Source organism: Oncorhynchus nerka, linkage group LG27 (genome assembly GCF_034236695.1).
Source record: "Oncorhynchus nerka isolate Pitt River linkage group LG27, Oner_Uvic_2.0, whole genome shotgun sequence".
In the NCBI taxonomy this organism is placed as follows: domain Eukaryota; kingdom Metazoa; phylum Chordata; class Actinopteri; order Salmoniformes; family Salmonidae; genus Oncorhynchus; species Oncorhynchus nerka.
This window is the reverse complement of record NC_088422.1, coordinates 91996677-92020163: the sequence shown is the minus strand read 5'-3', so window position 1 is coordinate 92020163 and position 23487 is coordinate 91996677. Positions and strand designations below refer to the sequence as shown.

At 43.5% G+C, this 23487-nt stretch overlaps 1 protein-coding gene across 1 annotated transcript in view; it reads left to right on the top strand.

Moving 5' to 3' along the window:
- The first annotated feature begins 7181 nt into the window (after positions 1 to 7181).
- The window catches only part of LOC115117016 (neogenin-like), an 80852-nt gene continuing 64546 nt past the window's right edge, over positions 7182 to 23487 (top strand). The window contains exon 1 of the mRNA XM_065011184.1: positions 7182 to 7767. Within this exon, the coding sequence (XP_064867256.1) occupies positions 7677 to 7767 (91 nt within the window). The 5' untranslated portion in view covers positions 7182 to 7676. The remainder of the gene's footprint in view (positions 7768 to 23487) is intronic.

Sequence of the window (23487 nt, the reverse complement as noted above, 5' to 3'; positions counted from 1 at the left end):
TACACAGCAGCTGTTTGTTTTACAGGTCCAAGCGTACGACACACACACTCCCCCACGCAACACAGACAGACATACAGAGACATGAATGCACAACCCCCCTAGACACACACACTCCCCCACGCAACACAGACAGACATACAGAGACATGAATGCACAACCCCCCCCCCACCCCCCAGACACACACACTCCCCCACGCAACACAGACAGACATACAGAGACATGAATGCACAACCCCCCTTAGACACACACACAAATCCTTGAACTCTTACAATTTGCAGCTAATTGAAATGGTATTAATATCACCCCCACTGTAAATCACTAAGACAATGGGACGACTGATTGTGCATAATCCCTTAATGTACTCACATACGAGGGGAAATCACTCATCATCCACCCACATAAAGTATGTACTAGTCCTTGTCATCGCCACTACGCTATTTTGAGTTTATAACCTGGTCCCACTGTGTTCACTGGCAAGTGAATGAGGTAAAGCCTCATAGCGCGTTCTCTACAGGAAGTGAGCATGTTACCACCCGCCGTCAGGCCAGAGACCATATCCATCTGACTCATGGTGCCCTAATCCCCCACACCACCTAATCTGACTCAGAATAATAGGATCTGATTCCGACTGGGATCGCATTAATTCTGGTGCCAATGCATGTAATCCACACCAGTCTCACTGCTGTGGGATAAAGTTAGAACTGGAATAATGTGGAATTGGAATACCATCCTTATTTTTGTCTTTATTATGTCTTCCAGCGTTCTCCAATATCCAAGCTAGGGCTGAAGAATGGTCTTTTGTTGTCTCTGCAACAGACCATTGGTGGATAATGAGCTTTCTTTGTGTAGGTAGTCGATATGAAACGGTGATTTAGGTTAGCCCAGAGGATACGTCACAGTAATTGGTACCATCTTTGATAGCTATTCCCACATGAAATCCCCTGTCTTGTTTTTGGCCTAGATTTGTTTGAGACAGTGACAGTGCAAAATTCACAGCACAATAATACTCAACCATGTCATCAAAGTCAATATGCTTCCTGTAACAGTCCACTCTATAAAAAGGTTCAGAATGGTCCAAACGATTCAGAAGGGTTCAAATTATAGTCCTTTATCAACCTCCAAAGATCAATAGTTGTATATCTATAGTGCCTAATCTAGTGGTATAATCCCATGACGGTTCCCTTAGACCTATAGCATATAGAAACACAGGTTCAAATAGCCTCCTGTGCTTCCATATGCCTAATGAAATCTCCTTACATGCCAGAGATTAGGTATAACCTCTTCATAATCTGGGTGGAAAAATGCTTCCTGAGCCGTAAGCAACAAGCTGGTGTTTACAAACCCAAGCATCTGGAAGGATTGATGTGGCCCCTCCTTAACCTTCATGTGCAAATGGATTTTTAACGCTTTCCTTCTTTGGTGCAGTAAACTGGAACAGAAACATCTTTCAGGGCATCGTTGTGTAGACCATTCTTAAACTGTGAAGTTGTATGCTTTCTTCAGTGTGTTTTCAACCCTTCAACCCAACAGTTACATCATACATGCATCAGTTCTACTAACACACACATGTTAACGTCATCACATCGTATATGAATAGTAGCCAACACATGTTAACGTCATCACATCGTATATGAATAGTAGCCAACACATGTTAACGTCATCACATCGTATATGAATAGTAGCCAACACATGCTAACGTCATCACATCGTATATGAATAGTAGCCAACACATGCTAACGTAACATCGTATATGAATAGTAGCCAACACATGCTAACGTCATCACATCGTATATGAATAGTAGCCAACACATGCTAACGTCATCACATCGTATATGAATAGTAGCCAACACATGCTAACGTCATCACATCGTATATGAATAGTAGCCAACACATGCTAACGCATCACATCGTATATGAATAGTAGCCAACACATGCTAACGTCATCACATCGTATATGAATAGTAGCCAACACATGTTAACGCATCACATCGTATAAATAGTAGCCAACACATGTTAACGTCATCACATCGTATATGAATAGTAGCCAACACATGCTAACGTCATCACATCGTATATGAATAGTAGCCAACACATGCTAACGTCATCACATCGTATATGAATAGTAGCCAACACATGCTAACGTCATCACATCGTATATGAATAGTAGCCAACACATGTTAACGTCATCACATCGTATATGAATAGTAGCCAACACATGTTAACGTCATCACATCGTATATGAATAGTAGCCAACACATGTTAACGTCATCACATCGTATATGAATAGTAGCCAACACATGTTAACGTCATCACATCGTATATGAATAGTAGCCAACACATGTTAACGCATCACATCGTATATGAATAGTAGCCAACACATGTTAACGTCATCACATCGTATATGAATAGTAGCCAACACATGCTAACGTCATCACATCGTATATGAATAGTAGCCAACACATGCTAACGTCATCACATCGTATATGAATAGTAGCCAACACATGCTAACGTCATCACATCGTATATGAATAGTAGTCCAACACATGCTAACGTCATCACATCGTATATGAATAGTAGCCAACACATGCTAACGTCATCACATCGTAAATAGTAGCCAACACATCAATCGTCATCACATGTATATGAATAGTAGCCAACACATGTTAACGTCATCACATCGTATATGAATAGTAGCCAACACATGCTAACGTCATCACATCGTATATGAATAGTAGCCAACACATGCTAACGTGCTAACGTCATCACATCGTATATGAATAGTAGCCAACACATGCTAACGTCATCACATCGTATATGAATAGTAGCCAACACATGTTAACGTCATCACATCGTATATGAATAGTAGCCAACACATGTTAACGCTCATCACATCGTATATGAATAGTAGCCAACACATGTTAACGTCATCACATCGTATATGAATAGTAGCCAACACATGCTAACGTCATCACATCGTATATGAATAGTAGCCAACACATGTTAACGTCATCACATCGTATATGAATAGTAGCCAACACATGTTAACGTCATCACATCGTATATGAATAGTAGCCAACACATGTTAACGTCATCACATCGTATATGAATAGTAGCCAACACATGTTAACGCATCACATCGTATATGAATAGTAGCCAATGTTAACGCCATCACATCGTATGAATAGTAGCCAACACATGCTTAACGTCATCACATCGTATATGAATAGTAGCCAACACATGCTAACGTCATCACATCGTATATGAATAGTAGCCAACACATGCTAACGTCATCACATCGTATATGAATAGTAGCCAACACATGCTAACGTCATCACATCGTATATGAATAGTAGCCAACACATGCTAACGTCATCACATCGTATATGAATAGTAGCCAACACATGCTAACGTCATCACATCGTATATGAATAGTAGCCAACACATGCTAACGTCATCACATCGTATATGAATAGTAGCCAACACATGTTAACGTCATCACATCGTATATGAATAGTAGCCAACACATGTTAACGTCATAACGCCAACACATGTTAACGTCATCACATCGTATATGAATAGTAGCCAACACATGTTAACGTCATCACATCGTATATGAATAGTAGCCAACACATGTTAACGTCATCACATCGTATATGAATAGTAGCCAACACATGCTAACGTCATCACATCGTATATGAATAGTAGCCAACACATGTTAACGCTCATCACATCGTATATGAATAGTAACACATGCTAACGTCATCACATCGTATATGAATAGTAGCCAACACATGCTAACGTCATCACATCGTAAATAGTAGCCAACACATGCTAACGTCATCACATCGTATATGAATAGTAGCCAACACATGCTAACGTCATCACATCGTATATGAATAGTAGCCAACACATGCTAACGTCATCACATAGTAGCCAACACATAACGTCATCACATCGTGAATAGTAGCCATGTTAACGCATCACATGCTAAATCATCACATCGTATCACATCGAAATAGTAGCCAACACATGTTAACGTCATCACAATAGTAGCCAACACATGTATATGAATAGTAGCCAACACATGCTAACGTCATCACATCGTATATGAATAGTAGCCAACACATGCTAACGTCATCACATCGTATATGAATAGTAGCCAACACATGTTAACGTCATCACATCGTATATGAATAGTAGCCAACACATGTTAACGTCATCACATCGTATATGAATAGTAGCCAACACATGCTAACGTCATCACATCGTATATGAATAGTAGCCAACACATGCTAACGTCATCACATCGTATATGAATAGTAGCCAACACATGCTAACGTCATCACGTCGTATATGAATAGTAGCCAACACATGCTAACGTCATCACATCGTATATGAATAGTAGCCAACACATGCTAACGTCATCACGTCGTATATGAATAGTAGCCAACACATGCTAACGTCATCACATCGTATATGAATAGTAGCCAACACATGCTAACGTCATCACATCGTATATGAATAGTAGCCAACACATGCTAACGTCATCACATCGTATATGAATAGTAGCCAACACATGCTAACGTCATCACATCGTATATGAATAGTAGCCAACACATGACATGTTAATAAGCTGGTGGTAATGCTATTGCTTCTTCTATTTCATCCGTCTTTTTAAACCATTCCTGATATCTCTCTGGTTTCCTAGTTGGACATTTCAAACCCGACGCCACCTCTAAGTCATGAATATAGATCTCATATTGAGGGTAATTGAGCATGGGGATAGGTCTAGACGCCTTCATTTCTCTCCGTCTCGTAGCTGGCCTGGAGAACCATAATATATTCCAGTGTATGGTTCATAGGGCAGGAGAAGCCTGGCTTGAAATGAGACTGTAGCATCTCCCAACAGTTACACAGGGTTGATTCTGCAAGTCGTTGCTGAGTTTTATTCTAAAGCCATAGCTTTTGAGGTGTATCATTGCTCCAAGGCAGAACTGCAATTGGATTATTCACATATGAATTTAATCTAGTGATATAACAGCACAGGTGGTTGGTGGCACCTTAATTTGGGAGGACGGGCTTGTGGTAAAGGCTGCAGGGGAATCAGTGGAATGGTATCAAATACATCAAACACAGGTTTCCATGTGTTTGATGTCATTCCTATTTTCGCCGTTCCAGCCATTATTATGTGCCGTCCTCCCCTCAGCAGCCTGCACTGTTTAACAGGTCACAGATATCAGAACACAGCTACCTGATAATGACTTTTCACACATATTTTTCTATTTTAGAACAACAAAAACAGTGCATTTGCATACTGTATATCGGAAGGCATTTCAGTTCTGCTTCAAATACAGTGCAAAACTGTATAAAAAAAATTAAAACTACAATAATGTCAAAGCTTTAAAGGGGGAGATGCGTAATGTGAATAGAGTGGGTATAGTGCTGCTGGCATTAAAGGGGGGTTTGCATGGTCATGTGAATGGGGTGGGTATAGTGCTGCTGGCATTAAAGGGGGTTTGCATGGTCATGTGAATGGGGGTGGGTATAGTGCTGCTGGCATTAAAGGGGGTTTGCATGGTCATGTGAATGGGGGTGGGTATAGTGCTGCTGGCATTAAAGGGGGTTTGCATGGTCATGTGAATGGGGGTGGGTATAGTGCTGCTGGCATTAAAGGGGGGTTTGCATGGTCATGTGAATGGGGGTGGGTATAGTGCTGCTGGCATTAAAGGGGGTTTGCATGGTCATGTGAATGGGGGTGGGTATAGTGCTGCTGGCATTAAAGGGGGGTTTGCATGGTCATGTGAATGGGGTGGGTATAGTGCTGCTGGCATTAAAGGGGGGTTTGCATGGTCATGTGAATGGGGGTGGGTATAGTGCTGCTAGCATTAAAGGGGGGTTAGCATGGTCATGTGGATGGTTGTGGGTATAGTGCTGCTGGCATTAAAGGGGGGTTTGCATGGTCATGTGAATGGGGTGGGTATAGTGCTGCTGGCATCTCTATTCACATGCTATGGAATGCATGAGCCAGTGGATGGAGCTCTTCCATACTTCTGAGTGCTTGGGTTCTCCTCAATACACAAGTGAACAAATTAGTGAGTGGGACTGTCAGACTGGTTTCAGGCACCATTTTTCCCAAGTCCTTATGGGTTAGATGCTATGGCCAGAGGAGCAACCCTAGTAATGTTCACCTGCTTCGTAACTAATATTCCATGGTCACACTATCAATACCACTGGTTCTATACTCAGAATACTCATACATATTGAGATAGATGCAGAACGGAGGTGATTCTGATATTTTATATGATCAGTTTAGTATATTATCATACTGATGTTACTATATTGCTGCAGTATTGTCTAAACTCAATATAAAATAGCTTAATCTGGTCCTAACAATACGTTAATTATCAGGATTATTGTAATCTCTGAGATCCAGCCAACATGTGAAATAATCTGCCAGCATCAAATAAAGCTACAACAGTATTTAGATGCCTTGGCCAATTAGGATGATGTATGCAATAGATGTTTGTCTTGTTTATCAACAGGAAGAACTCATCATGCAAATATTTGGAATGTGCACAAACCTTGGTTTATGAGGACAACACACGTGTTTCTCTCTAAGATGATTCATTGCCTGGGGACAAGGGGTTGAAAATCCCCTGGAAACTCTTTTGCATCATAACATGGGTGAAGGAATATTGATTTTTATACAGTTAAAAAAGCCTCTATATGAAAATACTACAATTACATTCACCAAGGTGGTATGCTACTATAGGTAGGAGTGAATCAATTAATATTCTACAGTTGCCTTTCATTTCCTATAAAAAAAACTATTTTCAGCAATGTTACAAAGGTCTACAACAAAACTTGACAATTAAATAATATCTAAGCATATTTATAGCCTAACATATTTTGTTAATGAAAAGATGAATACATTGAATGGAGACATTTAAGACATTCTATTGAAAGGTCATCTCACCATTTTGTAAACGACTTGCTGTCACTCACTGGATATGCATTTTCTTTATTTGCTATGTAATGCATATGCTACATTCATTTGCAGATTGCACAGGTAAAAATGTAAGTGGCTTACTGATCCCAGCACCAATCCATAGTTTAGATTTTGCCAACATATAGCCTACGTCTACAATCCTGAATTCCGCATGACTCCACGCCCTGTTTTCCGGGGACCCACATAGAATTCCAGCCGTTCCACGCTGCTATTACGTTCCGTTCGCGAGCAGAAGCTGGCTGCGGTGTCGTTTTCTCCGATCAGTCGGACCTTGATCAATCTTTCAACTGTCCTTGTTCTCGGGTTTTACGCATTTGATTGCAATTGGAATAGCTTGGATTCGTGTGTGACCGTCGATTCCACCATTTTTTTCGACCGAATTGGCTCTGAAGCAATGGATTGACTTCAGTTTTCCTTCAACCCCTCCACCAAGTTGAGAAAACAGTCTAACCTGCGGTCTCCATACTTCGAGCTCACAAGCCAGCTACATGTTTCATCCGGACAGTTTCAAAAGTAGCTGGTACCGGATGTTTTTAAACATTTCGTAGGTGAAACATTGAAGTTCTTCGTTTGTCTCGGAAGTGTATGGAAATAGGTGGCAGAGGATTTTAAACACGGATTTTCTCCGGGGTTCTTGAAGCCTGCAAACATTTATTTTTGAAAAGTGATGGCGGAGCGGGGAGCAAGGTTGCTCCTCTCTCTCCTCTGTCTCACCTTTCTTTACCCGGCGACCACCGTGTCAAGACATGCTGAAAAAGGTAAGCGTTACCTTAGCTAATCAATTGGCTACTTTTAATAATGTGTTGGTATTACAATGTAACGTGTTTCGGTATCGCGTGTACAACAACAGCTCGGGCTACTAGGTCCTGCACTACTAGCAGCGGACATGGAGTATTGACTTGTAGCTTCTAGACATCTGCAGGCTACGCAAGCTAATTAGTCAACTGAATCAGTCAACTAGGGGCCAATGCTTTTGAACCATTTGATTGTTAGGAGTACTTTTCAGACTACAACACGAACATACAGGTGGTAAATCAAATGAAATGCGGTTGTTTTCGAGACATTTCAAGTGTTTATTGTATTTATTTGTTTGACCTATTAGCTATTATATCTGGATTTCCCACGTCACGTTTTTTTCTACGGTCATAATTGACCGATTTATTTATTATGCACTGATTTAAAAACTCGGGTCAATACATGTATGGAAATATTTGTCTGTTTATATTTGTCTTGTCTCAAATCGACATTTCTTTGCATTGCATTAGCACAGGTTCAGGTTGCTCTCTCTCTCTCTCTCTCTCCTCCAAAACCATTACAGTCACGTAATTAATTGCAACGGATGGCAAGAACCCGGCTCTATAACCACAAATTAATGACTCTCATTTGGGTTTACTGTCAAGCAATAAGCTAGCATCATCAGTCCGCCAGACATCTCATTACCTGGGCGTCAATACACGTTTGTCTGATGGATAGAAAGTACACTATTTATACCCCCCTTTTTTGTTACTTGGCTACAGTAGAGTAGCGACTGCAATAAGACATTTTAATTCAGTCTCGTGAAGGCTACATATGTTTGGTGACTTCAACTTTAGTAGTTTGTTTGGGTGATTTTCATTGTCATACTGAATGTTGATGAAATAATAAACATAGGTAACATCTTGACCCCATGTTTCCTGCTTTATAATAGGGAATCTGATAGCCAATACATTCCAAGGACTATGAGCGACTGGGACACATTGAATAGTTGTAATGAATATTAAACAAACGGTACATGTTGGAGTGCACACAACACATGGTTGCCTTTATCACTTGTTCTGTATTAGCAAATTCACACCTCTGATAGCCCTGTAAGAGATGTGGCGATGTATTTATTTTCACACCTCTGATAGCCCTGTAAGAGATGTGGCGATGTATTTATTTTCAAGCCCTCTGCCGACTATGTTGAAGACTGGAAAATAATAAACAGTTGAGCAATACAACAGTCAGTATGACATTTTTCCCACAAATCCAGTAAAATGTGAAGTTTTTTTTTTTTTAGGGGGGGATGTAGGCTAGCTCTCTTTTAAAGGTTCGCCTCCATTAAAATAATGCATGTGAAGTGAACAGCCTTAGTGGAGAGACGGGCCTCTGCTGGCTGTTGTGCTCTTGTGTGAGGAGGCTGATGTAAGAGGCTCTCCTGCATGAAAAGCACTCTGCATCGGTGAAGGGGAGTGGGGGGAAAAACAGGCTTTGCTGGAGATCACTACAAAAGGGAGAGATGGGGGTAGGGTGGAACTGGCCTGACTCTGTCTGGAAAGTAATAAAACCAGGAGATTAAGGGGTGCAGGGAGTATCCTTTGGGAGCTCTGATTGATTCCAGGGAATTGGACTGAGACCTACACACAGGGAGAGAGTATCAAATTACTAATTGTGAGGTCCCCCTTTCTGAAAATATCTGTTTATTCGAAACACATTTCTCTGAGGTCTCATGTCTTTTGCGAGTAGGTCCGCAGATAGAACTCGTCTTTATCAAAGTTGTGGATTTGCAGTGCTAGCTCAAAGGAGATGTAATGTTTCTTCATTCTGTTCCAGCTGCCTCTGGGAATGGGCATACTCTGTGCTTTTTGTTGTCCTACTAAAGAATTCCATCTTCACCCACACATAGGAGTAGAGTTCCTCAACATGGCTGCTATCCTATGCCCCGCCCCATAGTGGTTTAAAGTTCCTAAAGGTTGTCTTTGTAAACAGCTCCTTTAATCTGCCTGTCAGAGGAGTGTAAAATCCATTTAAATTCCATTTTATCTCCATAATCCTGCTGGGAGGGAATTGTGTGCTAATTGTCTCCCCGTGGACAATGCAAATAACTTGGTGAAATGTGTAAACATTTGGCAACCCCCCTTCTGCTCCCACAAACCACTCTCCAGGGTTGTATTCCCTCTCAGACCACCTCGGCTGCAGGCCTGCAGCAGAGACTTAAAAACAACATCCATTTTCTGTGACGCTCCTAGGACTCTTCTGAGGGCTAAACCACTAAGAACCACATTTTCTCCATTTATTTTGCCAGTGTTCATGGGAGTTTAAAAGTATGTGAATTTTAATATTTCATTGTCTTTATGTGAACTAGGATTTAATGGATGCAACACTTGGTACGATTTATTTTTTATATATTTTGTTCTCTTAGTATAAAGGCAATGCCTGTGCATGCTACACTACATTAATGATTCATTTCAAATAAAGGTTTAAATAGAAAACCTGCTGGTAAAGGGAAATGGACTTTGGCTGCTCAAATGACCCTTGAGATGATCGGATGAGGCCTTCCCTCCAACTCCTACTGTTGTGTCACACTGGCATCGATTTCAATAGAGACCTCCCTCACCTGCTGTCTGTCCTATATATCATCTTGTCATACTGGCATCGATTTCAATAGAGACCTCCCTCACCTGCCGTTTTTCCTATATATCATCTTGTTACACTGGCATCGATTTCAATAGAGACCTCCCTCACCTGCTGTCTGTCCTATATATCATCTTGTCATACTGGCATCGATTTCAATAGAGACCTCCCTCATCTGCCGTTTTTCCAATATATCATCTTGTTACACTGGCATCGATTTCAATAGAGACCTCCCTCACCTGCCGTTTTTCCAATATATCATCTTGTCACACTGGCATCGATTTCAATAGAGACCTCCCTCACCTGCCGTTTTTCCAATATATCATCTTGTTACACTGGCATCGATTTCAATAGAGACCTTCCTCACCTGCTGTCTTTCCTATATATCATGTCATACTGGCATCGATTTCAATAGAGACCTCCTTCACCTGCTGTCTTTCCTATATATCATCTTGTCATACTGGCATCGATTTCAATAGAGACCTCCCTCACCTGCCGTTTTTCCTATATATCATCTTGTCATACTGGCATCGATTTCAATAGAGACCTTCCTCACCTGCTGTCTTTCCTATATATCATCTTGTCATACTGGCATCGATTTCAATAGAGACCTCCCTCACCTGCCGTTTTTCCAATATATCATCTTGTTACACTGGCATCGATTTCAATAGAGACCTTCCTCACCTGCTGTCTTTCCTATATATCATCTTGTCATACTGGCATCGATTTCAATAGAGACCTTCCTCACCTGCTGTCTTTCCTATATATCATCTTGTCATACTGGCATCGATTTCAATAGAGACCTTCCTCACCTGCTGTCTTTCCTATATATCATCTTGTCATACTGGCATCGATTTCAATAGAGACCTTCCTCACCTGCTGTCTTTCCTATATATCATCTTGTCACACTGGCATCGATTTCAATAGAGACCTCCCTCACCTGCTGTCTTTCCTATATATCATGTCATACTGGCATCGATTTCAATAGAGACCTCCCTCACCTGCTGTCTTTCCTATATATCATGTCATACTGGCATCGATTTCAATAGAGACCTCCTTCACCTGCTGTCTGTTCTATATATCATGTCATACTGGCATCGATTTCAATAGAGACCTCCCTCACCTGCTGTCTTTCCTATATATCATGTCATACTGGCATCGATTTCAATAGAGACCTCCCTCACCTGCTGTCTTTCCTATATATCATCTTGTTATACTGGCATCGATTTCAATAGAGACCTCCTTCACCTGCTGTCTTTCCTATATTCCATGCAGTTTATGGATCATTTTTTGTGGGCTATAATTGCTCATAAAGTCCTAATGACCTCTTTCCACTGAGAATCGGATAATTGCAGGCTTTGGCAAGTGTTTGATTCATCTGGTCGGCTAATGACACCCTCCCTCATTAGGAGATACTGATAATGTCCTATGGCCGGGGTTGGGTTGGGGGGCGTGGCGCCGCTCAGTCTCCTCTTCAGTGGAGTTGGGAATGGAAAGATCAGTAGATGGATTCAAATACTCAACATGACTGTGCACTAGCTGTGCTAATTGCTACATTAGCAATGAAGTGAACTTTTTTGCAGTGATCATTTTCAGTATGTTGTTGTCAACATAACCTTCTGGCGAAATGGCATCCAGGGGTTATTGGGGTAATTTACGATAACTACTGCAGCAGTATTTGTAATTGTCAGAAAGCTAGAAAGATCAATATGCCTTGATAATGGCATTTCATCTGCAATGGTATCTTTTTTTGAAGGCAGGGTAAATATATAACCACCAGCTGTGCCTGCCTGCTTTGCTTTCAAGTGGCTTCTGTATTAAATAGACTATTAGCTCTTTTTTTGCTAACTGCCTAATGTGCAAATTAGATGTTGTAAACAAAACCTAAATTGAATCTTGATTGTGATAATTGCATTCTGATTGGATGACATTACACACAACCACCTGTCAGATTGGATGCTTATCATAGTTCTCTGATTGCTATGCTTTTGTCACTATGTTGATGGTTTCCTCCATCAACAAAATGAATAAATAGTTGGGGGGCAGCCATGGTTGCACCATGTATTTCCTCCCCATTTAATTCACTGTGGGACGTGCCAGCAAAGGCTCAGATTCATCGATGGGTTACTCCTAGAAACACAACACACATTCATTACCCAGCACAGCCCACAGGCCAGTCCGTAAGACACTCCCTCTTGGTACTGTGTGTATTTGTAAACAATGGTTGCATAATAAGCAAGATTTATAACAATAGAAGATAATTTTTGCCAGCAGTCATTGTTCTGTGTGAATGACATTTGTGTGTATGCTTTGAAAGCTACCCCACAGTGTACCCAGCGTTGCTATAGAAATGTGAACAGACTGCAGACATGGCAGAGCCCCCCATCAACACTGCCACAGAGAAAGTACATGCCGTGGAACCTACATTGTTCGATCACTTCAGTCGTCTTGCTCTTGAACGCCTGCGGACTGTACTGATGTAACCTGGTAGGGTTCAGCAGTATCCAGATGTTCATACCTTTTCTGTGCCATACCGGGGTATACGGTATTACTGAATGTGCACGTCATTTTTTGTTGTTGTGTGTGTATATATAGAAGCGCAAAACAATTTAGGCAACATGGATCTTGATCCAGGAGGGGATTGAATGTCTTTGCTGTAACCAAGAAGCTTGATCTTGACGCTATTGAAAATCATTCCGTCGGTATTTCGAAATACCCCGGTAAACAGTATATCTCCCATGCATGTAACCTAGGCCTGCTCCATGTAACCTAGTAGGCCTGCTCCATGTAACCTAGTAGGCCTTGCTCCATGTAACCTAGTAGGCCTGCTCCATGTAACCTAGTAGGCCTGCCTGCTCCAGGTAACCTAGTAGGCCTGCCTGCTCCAGGTAACCTAGTAGGCCTGCCTGCTCCAGGTAACCTAGTAGGCCTGCCTGCTCCAGGTAACCTAGTAGGCCTGCCTGCTCCAGGTAACCTAGTAGGCCTGCCTGCTCCAGGTAACCTAGTAGGCCTGCCTGCTCCAGGTAACCTAGTAGGCCTGCCTGCTCCAGGTAACCTAGTAGGCCTGCCTGCTCCAGGTAACCTAGTAGGCCTGCCTGCTCCAGGTAACCTAGTAGGCCTGCCTGCTCCAGGTAACCCAGTAGGCCTGCCTGCTCCAGGTAACCCAGTAGGCCTGCCTGCTCCAGGTAACCCAGTAGGCCTGCCTGCTCCAGGTAACCCAGTAGGCCTGCCTGCTCCGTGTAACCCAGTAGGCCTGCCTGCTCCGTGTAACCCAGTAGGCCTGCCTGCTCCGTGTAACCCAGTAGGCCTGCCTGCTCCGTGTAACCCAGTAGGCCTGCCTGCTCCGTGTAACCCAGTAGGCCTGCTCCGTGTAACCTAGGCGCTCAGACAACAATTTTGTCTGTCCGCATTGACCTCCCTCTTCCAAGAGAGCCAAACTACAAAATCAACCCCCTTCAGAAGGCATTGTTTCTACTCTGAATGTTCCGTGTTACTCAACAAAGTGCTTGTCATCTCTTTTGATTAGGGTGATGAGCAGTGAGGCTTGCCGGTCGGTTGGAGACAGAGGGAGAAGGCTGTTGTGTGTGGAGAGAAGCCAGACTTCTCCCTGCTCCCAGGCCCAGACCAGATCATTGACATGGCTTTCCTATACCCCTGCTGAGATGAAAGGGTTTCTCTGCCTGAGCTGTGGTCTCGTTCTACCGTGGCACAGCACACAGTGAAACATGGCTAGTGCATCGTTCTCCATCATCCACTGCCAGCGTGGTGCCAACTTATTCCCTTCTTTCCAAGGCCTGTTGTTCCTCCGATTCTGGTTGGCCTTTCAAAATCCTTCAAAGGCTTTTGGAGCAAGCTATCGCTTTTAGCTCCAAATGCTAACTTTAGCCCTAATTACTCCAGGGCAAGCTAGCTAGAACATTATGTGCCTCTGTGTTGCTATTGTAGCTAATGGTCTCTGAGAGGACATGACGTGTTGTTATCAGTTACTGTTCAGCGTAGCCTGGCTTAAAAGGTACCATTCTCTCTAGTGGCTGTAATTGTGGATCTTTCTATGGCTTTTGGATCAGAGGTATGTGGGATAGTGTCAGTGGCTGGCTATTGAAAACACAGGCTTTAAGGGTGAAATTGAAATGCTTATGGATTATATTGGTGAAGTGTCTGATGGATGCAGGAGAGAACTCAGTCCACCCGCTCTGCTGTCAGAAGGGCACCATAGTAAATATCTAGTGAAGTTATTGGAATAACAAGCATTAGCCTTTGTAGCCCATTCATTCGCATTCTGTAATTTAGGTGTGATGCAAGACTGTAGCCACAGTCGTGATGGATGCTGTCATTTCATTCATTGTTTATAGAGATACAAGGGGAGCCATGCATCCCAATGCCCCATTTGGTAAACAAAGCACACTGGACAACGGCAAAATGACTGCAGGAAATGGAGGTTATGCACATTAAAATGAGATACGAGCAGTGGCCACGGTTAGCAACAAGATTTTTTTGGGGGGGGTCCCTCTGTACTCTGTGTTCATGCCAAACTTCATAAGCTTTGTGGGCTGTTCCAAAGGCATCTTTGCAAACTCTGCAGGACTGCGAGGACAGTTTCCCCCAAATTTCCTCAACTTTTGGGTTCTGCCCGAGCTCCTGTCGTGGTGTCCCCTGCCAACGGTGGCAGCTGCAGAGGATTATGACACATGCAAGCTGTGCTAGTCAGCGAGGCTCGGCCTAACGAGAAACTAGGCCCTGTTTTACACAGAGCCCATTTAGAGCCCTCTTCCACAATGAGGAAAACAGGGGGATTGTTCATGGAGTTCTACTCTGCAAGTGCAGGAGGAGGCCTGGAACCTCGAAGTTTCAAAGATCTATTCTCTTTAGAAGATGAACAATAACCTCCGGAGTCCATCTTTTTGTTGAGTCGTGGTTCCAAAAACATGGTGAGGTGTGATGCTGCTTTGTTCTGGATGCTTTTAAAGCATATGTACGGTTCTCTCTCTACACAAACATCTCTCTTCTGAAGGGCTACCGTAGACCTTTTTGATGGTTACAATCCAGTTATGTTCTCCGTTTTACAGTAAAAGGAACACCGAAGGAAGATTAAGGGTTAACACGACAATGACAAATGTCTCCCTGGCAATTGTTTCATTACTTGAACACTTTTAGCAATTGTAACTCTGGAGAACTTTTAATACCTTTTTTTAATACCTTTTTTTAAGGTTGTAAATATCATTCTTGGCATCAAGCCTCTACATACATTAAGGATGACTGTAATATTCTACTGGAAACTATGTTTAATAACCTTCATTTGATTCCACTATACCTTCTGGAGTTTTCCACCCACAGCACGCACACGTGAATTTGTCCTCCACTGTTTGTTGGATGCCATCCAGGTTATGAAGAATTAGCCTGAATGGGTTTTGGGAAGTGAGATCATAAAAGGTACATGCATCAAAATGAATTCATCACTAATAATTAGACCACTTGAACACGATCAAGCTTGCTCCTCCATTGATGTTTTATTGGCATGGGCTTTTTGAACCTAGTTAACACTGACCCAGCTTGTCAGAATTCTTTTAATGGGTTTGCTGGCTTCTCTGTGTCTAAACAATACAAGGGCAGCCCCACAGCGACCTAGTTCGCTGACCAAATGAACTCTTATTGTTTTCTCTGAAATATCCGTCTTCGTCTCTGCTCTTGATACACCAGTCATACCCAGTGGTGCTCGGCTTAACATAGTGTGAATGACTGAAATCCACCCCACACTCTCTGTACACCCCCCCCAGTCAAAGGAGCACTTCTTACACTGGAGGGGTGTGGGGTCAGTCAGTCACAGAGGGAGGATTGGGAGGGCTGCTTAAATAAACCCCCTGTCATCGTCTTGTGCCCAGCCTATGGCTTTTGGCAGCTTCAAATATGAAGAGGTGTGTGGGTATGTGTATGCGTGCCACCCGTTCTCCAATGAACAGCTGTTTTATCAGAGAGTTGCATGGCATTAAAAAACTATTAGTTTACCTGGTCTAGCAGAAGGGTGGGCATAGAAATTAGTTTAGCTTTTGACACACAGCCATCGGCAGAGATTTATCTGGTATAGTTCCCTAGAAGACTGTCAACTAACAGAATAGCTCCCTCAGAAAGGAGGGAAAGGCAAGCTTTGATTCTACCACTTTGATTCTACCAGTTTTCTTTTTTAATAGGAGAAGCCTCTTTTAGGCAGAGACAAAATTGTAGATTTGCAGGCAGCTGTGAATGACAAATGAGAGAGATTGGTAGTTGTGTGGTTTTTGCATGTTGCTTTCAAACTGTTCTTAAAGAGCTACAAGTGTGTGTGCGTGTGGTGCGTGTGGTGTGTGTGCGTGTGTGTGTGTGTGTGTGTGTGTGTGTGTGCCGATAAATAGTTTACAAGAGCCACAGACATGAAACTTTGAGCCTCAACGTAGCGACTTGTCAAATGCGGAGGTGGATCCCACTCCAGAGGTCAGAAACTCTTGACTCTCTCAGATAAACTACCTGAGAGAATTCCTCTCGCTTTCATGTCTAATTCTAGTCTTTTAAATTGTTAATGAGTCTCTGGGATTTTGGCGAGCAGGTCCCAAACCATTCCTTTTGAAGTAGCAATGGTTTCCTTCAGAAGTTTATTTTATTGTTTTACAAGTAAAGTGGTTAAGTCTTTGTAGTACAATTTCATCTCAACCGCCACCCATTTTGTCTCAAGTGGGTGTAGAACTATTTGAACTTTTGCAAGAAAGTATGTAGGTGCCAGAAATGTCAACTGCCTTGGCAGTGTAATTCTAAGTATTATTTTGGAACTAAAGTTCATCTGCACCCAAAGGACTGCCAGAACACACTACATCAGTTATAGAGGTGGAGTTCTAGACCAGTGGTTCCCAACCTTTTCTGTTCCGGTGACCAACAAATCACTGTCAAGCTCTTGAGGACCACCATTCGTGCAGTCTGTTATTTTTTAAAAACTTCTTAGGGCTGAGATCCCGTTAACAGGGTCGATATGACAACAGCCAGTGAAAGTGCAGGGCGCCAAATTCAACAAATCTCATAATTAAAATTCCTCAAACATACAAGTATCTTATACCATTTTAAAGGTAATCTTGTTGTTAATCCCACCACAGTGTCGGATTTCAAAAAGGCTTTACAGCGAAAGCACCACAAAGGATTATGTTAGGTCAGAGCCATATCACAGAAAAACACAGCCATTTTTCCAGCCAAAGAGTGGAGTCACAAAAATCAGAAATAGAGATCGAATTAATCTTCAACTTCATGTTACACAGTAATGTATGTTTTGTTCGATAAAGTTTATATTTAAAAAATCGGCGCGTTATGTTCAGTAGTTCCAAAAATATCCTGTGATTTTGCAGAGAGTCACCTCAATTTACAGAAATACTCATTATAAATGTTGATGAAATACAAATACAAGTGTTGTACATGGAAATATAGATAAACTTCTCCTTAATGCAACCGCTGTGTCAGATTTCAAAGAAGCTTTACGGAAAAAGCAAACCATGCAATAATCTGAGTACGGCGCTCAGTGACCCAACAAGCCAAAAAGATATCCGCCATATTGTGCAGTCAACAGAAGTCAGAAATAACATGATAAATATTCACCTTTGATCTTCATCAGAATGCACTCCCAGGAATCCCAGTTCCACAATTAATGTTTGATTTGTTTGATAATGTCCATCATTTATGGCCAAATAGCTACTTTTGTTAGGGCGTTTGGTAAACAAATCAAAACTCACGAAGCGCGTTCACTAGTTGCAGACAATGTCAAAAAAGTTCCGTTACAGTCCGTAGAAACATGTGAAACGATGTATAGAATCAATCTTTCAGATGTTTTTAACATAACTTCAATAATGTTCCAACCGGAGAATTCCTTTATCTTCAGAAAAGCAAAGGAACGGGAGCTACCCCTCATGTGAATGCGCGTGACCAGCTCGTGGCTGCTGGCAGACCTCTGACTCATTCCTCTCTCATTCAGCCCCCCTTCACAGTAGAAGCATCAAACAAGTTTCTAAAGACGGTTGACATCTAGTGGAAGCCTTAGGGAGTGCAAGATGACCAATATCCCACTACCTTCAATAGGTGCTGAGTTGAAAATCGACCAGCCTCAGAATTTCCCACTTCCTGTTTGTTTTTTTTCTCAGGGTTTTGCCTGCCATATGAGTTCTGTTATACTCCCAGACATCATTCAAACATTTTTAGAAACTTCAGTGTTTTCTATCCAAATATACTAATAATATGCATATATTAGCAACTGGGACTGAGGAGCAGGCAGTTTACTCTGGGCACCTTATTCATCCAAGCTACTCAATACTGCCCCCAGCCATAAGAAGTTTTAACGTTATATCTTGGCGGTCAAATTTGGTTAATTTTAGCAATGAATGTAAAATTATTTATAAACATTTTACATTGCTTTTCACAATGTTAAATTGCTTATAATACTCCCAGCTGTTATTTTTAGTGGAGAAGGAAAAATGTAAAACAAATTAATTTGCGGGCCACCTGCAGTACCCCCGCGGACCACTGGCGGTCAGGTTGGGAAGCACTGGTCTTACGAGTTGCTTTTGGTTATGTGACTAGTCGAGTTACAGATGCTGATGCAGCCAAATCCAGTTTCTACGTTGTTGTCAGCTTTGTTACACTGTCCCTTTAAATCTGCACCACGTCTCCCTGATCCTCCCAGATTTTGTTGTGATTTCATTTGCTACCATGGTGACCCTGCAACTCCTCCTGGTTGTTTATTTTAACTTGTGTTTCTGTGGGTAAATCCGGACAAGGATGGATGTTGTCTCCTGGAGCACCCCTTGGGCACGTGGCACCACTGGCTGCAGTGACCTTTCACTAGCCTGTTTCTCGTCAACGTTGAGCTCAGCTAAAACTAACAAATGGTGGCAGAAATGGCCAAATGACAGTCTGAACGTATTTAATGCGTTGTTGTGATGTAAGAGAATTGCTGGTCTTTAGTGACTCTTGCCTGGGCCCGATGTCATCAGAGCTGAATAGGTCTGTCTGAACACCACTCACTGCAGGTTATTTAGCTTTTTACTTCCTCTTTAGAAATGGTCAGTTGCACCTCTTTATTATAGAAATGGTTGATTTCGAGCTCATGACATTAACATGTGCATAAAATGTACAGCTTTGGCTGAGGTGCTGACTCGGTGTATTGCCGTAATGGAAAACGCTGAGTTCTTAATGGAGTATGGAGACCAGTCTCTACTGACTTTTGTATACAGTGAGAGGCCCCCTCGGGGACAGGAATGTTGAGGTTTTCAAAGGCATTTTCTTTGAGGTGGCCTCGAGCCTGCGTGAAAATACTACACTTCCCAGGGGGCCATGCGCCGGAGCTCAAGGAGTGATGGGAAAGTGAAGACGCCACCCTAGTTGTCTGAATGAGGACCAGTCTCGTTTCTCAAAGGTCTGTACTATTCTAGTCTGAGAAGTCTGAATATTTGACATCCATTTTCATGAAAGCCATACAAATATACCAATACACCGACATGAACTCAACAGCACTGACTTCACAGTTGGAAAAAGATGTATATTATCTCTGTTTCCTCTGTCTAAATACAGATGTGACCTTCCTCTGCTGCTTAAAGGGAGGAGGAGGAGAGCGAAACAGGGAGGAGGGAAGGCCTGCAGAGGTGAGGTTGTTTCAGAGTGATGGAAATCAGCTGCATCTGCTCCCTTTGACTCCCTCAATGTTTAAAGGGAGGAGGAGGAGAGCGAAACAGGGAGGAGGGAAGGCCTGCAGAGGTGAGGTTGTTTCAGAGTGATGGAAATCAGCTGCATCGGCTCCCTCTGACTCCCTCAATGTTTAAAGGGAGGAGGAGGAGAGCGAAACAGGGAGGAGGGAAGGCCTGCAGAGGTGAGGTTGTTTCAGAGTGATGGAAATCAGCTGCATCGGCTCCCTCTGACTCCCTCAATGTTTAAAGGGGAGGAGGAGGAGAGCGAAACAGGGGCTCCCTCTGAGAGGGAAGGCCTGCAGAGGTGAGGTTGTTTCAGAGTGATGGAAATCAGCTGCATCGGCTCCCTCTGACTCCCTCAATGTTTAAAGGGAGGAGGAGGAGAGCGAAACAGGGAGGAGGGAAGGCCTGCAGAGGTGAGGTTGTTTCAGAGTGATGGAAATCAGCTGCATCTGCTCCCTTTGACTCCCTCAATGTTTTAAATTTTTTTAACCTTTATTTAACTAGGTAAGTCAGTTAAGAACAAGTTCTTATTTACAATGACTCCCTACCGGGGAAGAGTGGGTTAACTGACTTGTTCAGGGGCAGAATGACAGAGTTTTACCTTGTCAGATCTGGGATTCGATCCAGCAACCTTTCAGTTACTGGCCCAACGCTCACTAGGCTACCTGCCGCCCCTTAAGCCTGACTTCTGACCCCAGCCTCTTCCCCCATCCACATGACAGGTCAGTTAGTGACAGGAGGCAGCACAGTTATAAAATGGAGATGGAGAGAGCTCAGCAGGAGCACCTGCAGAATGGCAGCAGCATTCCAACACTGACTGGGACCTGAGAGACAGATGACATGAGACCATGGGGACAGGTTTGGATTGGAGGAGGGGTGGAAGTTTGGGGTAATGGAGGGGCAGTTGGAGGATCACGCCAGCTCTTACCATGCAACCATAAGGTGTCCTATCATGAAGGTAGGAGGAAGAGCATTAGTGCCACACGATGGTAATTACCTTTACGAGAGCTCCCGAGGCAAAGCCTGCATTGTTAATATATTAATGCAGTCCGTAAATGAAATGCTAAATGAGTGGTCAAACATTTCATTATTTATCGACTCTACTTTTTTATTTTCAAAGCAGGGCTTTGTGAGATTCATGAAGTAGGCCACTGTTGGCAGAGGTATCAGAGATGTCCTGTAAAGGAGACTATTCCTTATGATCATGGAAGGACAAGGCGGTAGTACCAGACTGTCACACTGACTGGTGACTGTGTCTGTGTGCCAATTCCCTCATGCCTTTCTCCAATCACTTTCATTTGACCACTGAATCACATTGAACTGTGTTTGATGGCCCTGGCTTGTTCAGGTTTGTACTAAACCACAGATGGATTATTGGATGGATGGAAGCTAAATAGTTTCTGCTCTAGGGCTGCTTTCATACTCCATTTACTAGAGTGGTCTAAATGAGTCCTGAGTGTGTAAGCATGTCGATCAACCTTCCAGGACACCTGCTGTACATATGTTCGCAAGTTACACACACACACACACACATTCTTAATGATTCTTAGAGTATTTCCTCCAGTCTGTTACTTTGGTAAAAGGCTTGAAGTTTGATCTTTCATAATGAAAATTCTCTTGGAATTATAAACAGCTTGTGCAAGTGTCCGTCAGTTTTGCTGCTTCCTAAACACACTTATTAGCATATTCAGAGTTTAACAATGCAATAGTTCAATATGTCCAAAGTGTCCTCTTCATAATCCCAACCTATTCTGTCTTTTTCATTTCCTCTTACAATAATCCCACACTGGGTTACAATGGTTAGAGGTTTTATTAGCTAGCGCTAGCTAGCGGGGTGCTATTTATTATAGAAGAGTCTTGAGTCTTAATGAGGAAGCTCTGTAGGAACTCCTTACCCTGTTCAGCCTTAAATCAATGGACCCAATCTCTACTCCTGTACTCCCCCTAAGCCTGCTCCCACACCCCAACGGTGCCACTGCATTCCCAGCCTGGCGGGGCAGTGTCTGTAGGCCAGGGCTATGTCACGCACCCCTGTCATCCCCCAACCACCACAGAGGGGCGGGTCACAGGTTCAAGTGCTCCCCGTGAGGTATTGCCTGGGATGCCTAGCGCCTGTACTCCGGCCCACACGCTGGCTACCGTGGTAATTAATTTCTAATGAGAAAGGAATTGCCTGGCTGCCTCTGCCTCTCTCCCCTCACACTCACTCACACGCTTTCTCTCTGAAGTCTGTGTGGGAGAAAAAGGGAAAATAAGAACCTTTCCTCTCCTAGCTCATCCCTGGTGAAGGGTCTGAGGGGAAGCGATCCTCTCCTAGCTCATCCCCGGTGAAGGGTCTGAGGGGAAGCGATCCTCTCCTAGCTCATTCCTGGTGAAGGGTCTGAGGGGAAGCGATCCTCTCCTAGCTCATCCCTGGTGAAGGGTCTGAGGGGAAGCGATCCTCTCCTAGCTCATCCCTGGTGAAGGGTCTGAGGGGAAGCGATCCTCTCCTAGCTCATCCCTGGTGAAGGGTCTGAGGGGAAGCGATCCTCTCCTAGCTCATCCCTGGTGAAGGGTCTGAGGGGAAGCGATCCTCTCCTAGCTCATCCCTGGTGAAGGGTCTGAGGGGAAGCGATCCTCTCCTAGCTCATCCCCGGTGAAGGGTCTGAGGGGAAGCGATCCTCTCCTAGCTCATTCCTGGTGAAGGGTCTGAGGGGAAGCGATCCTCTCCTAGCTCATTCCTGGTGAAGGGTCTGAGGGGAAGCGATCCTCTCCTAGCTCATCCCCGGGGAAGCGATCCTCTCCTAGCTCATCCCCGGGGAAGCGATCCTCTCCTAGCTCATCCCCGGTGAAGGGTCTGAGGGGAGGCTATCCTCTCCTAGCTCATCCCTGGTGAAGGGTCTGAGGGGAAGCTATACTCTCCAAGCTAGTTTCAGGGTGTCTGTGGAGAAATCTGCCATACTAGTAGCCTGGAGTCTCCATGTTTGGGAGCGGGACTACCCTGTGGAGAAATCTTACACCTCATCAGTTGTATGGAGGACCCTGTGAGATGGGGATGGAAAGGTCTACAGGGTAAGGTTTTACTCTGTTTGAAAGTATGTGACTGTCTTTTTTTGTTGGGTTTTTCAATTCTGTCCAAGCTCCACCAAGCAGGTAGCTTTAGGTAGCCAGGGCCTCACATCTCACCCTACTGAGTCAATAGTAGCCAGGGCCTCGCGTCTCCCCCTACTGAGTCAATAGTAGCCAGGGCCTCGCGTCTCCCCCTACTGAGTCAATAGTAGCCAGGGCCTCGCGTCTCCCCCTCCTGAGTAGCCAGGGCCTCACATCTCCCCCTACTGAGTCAATAGTAGCCAGGGCCTCGCATCTCCCCCTCCTGAGTAGCCAGGGCCTCGCATCTCCCCCTCCTGAGTAGCCAGGGCCTCGCATCTCCCCCTCCTG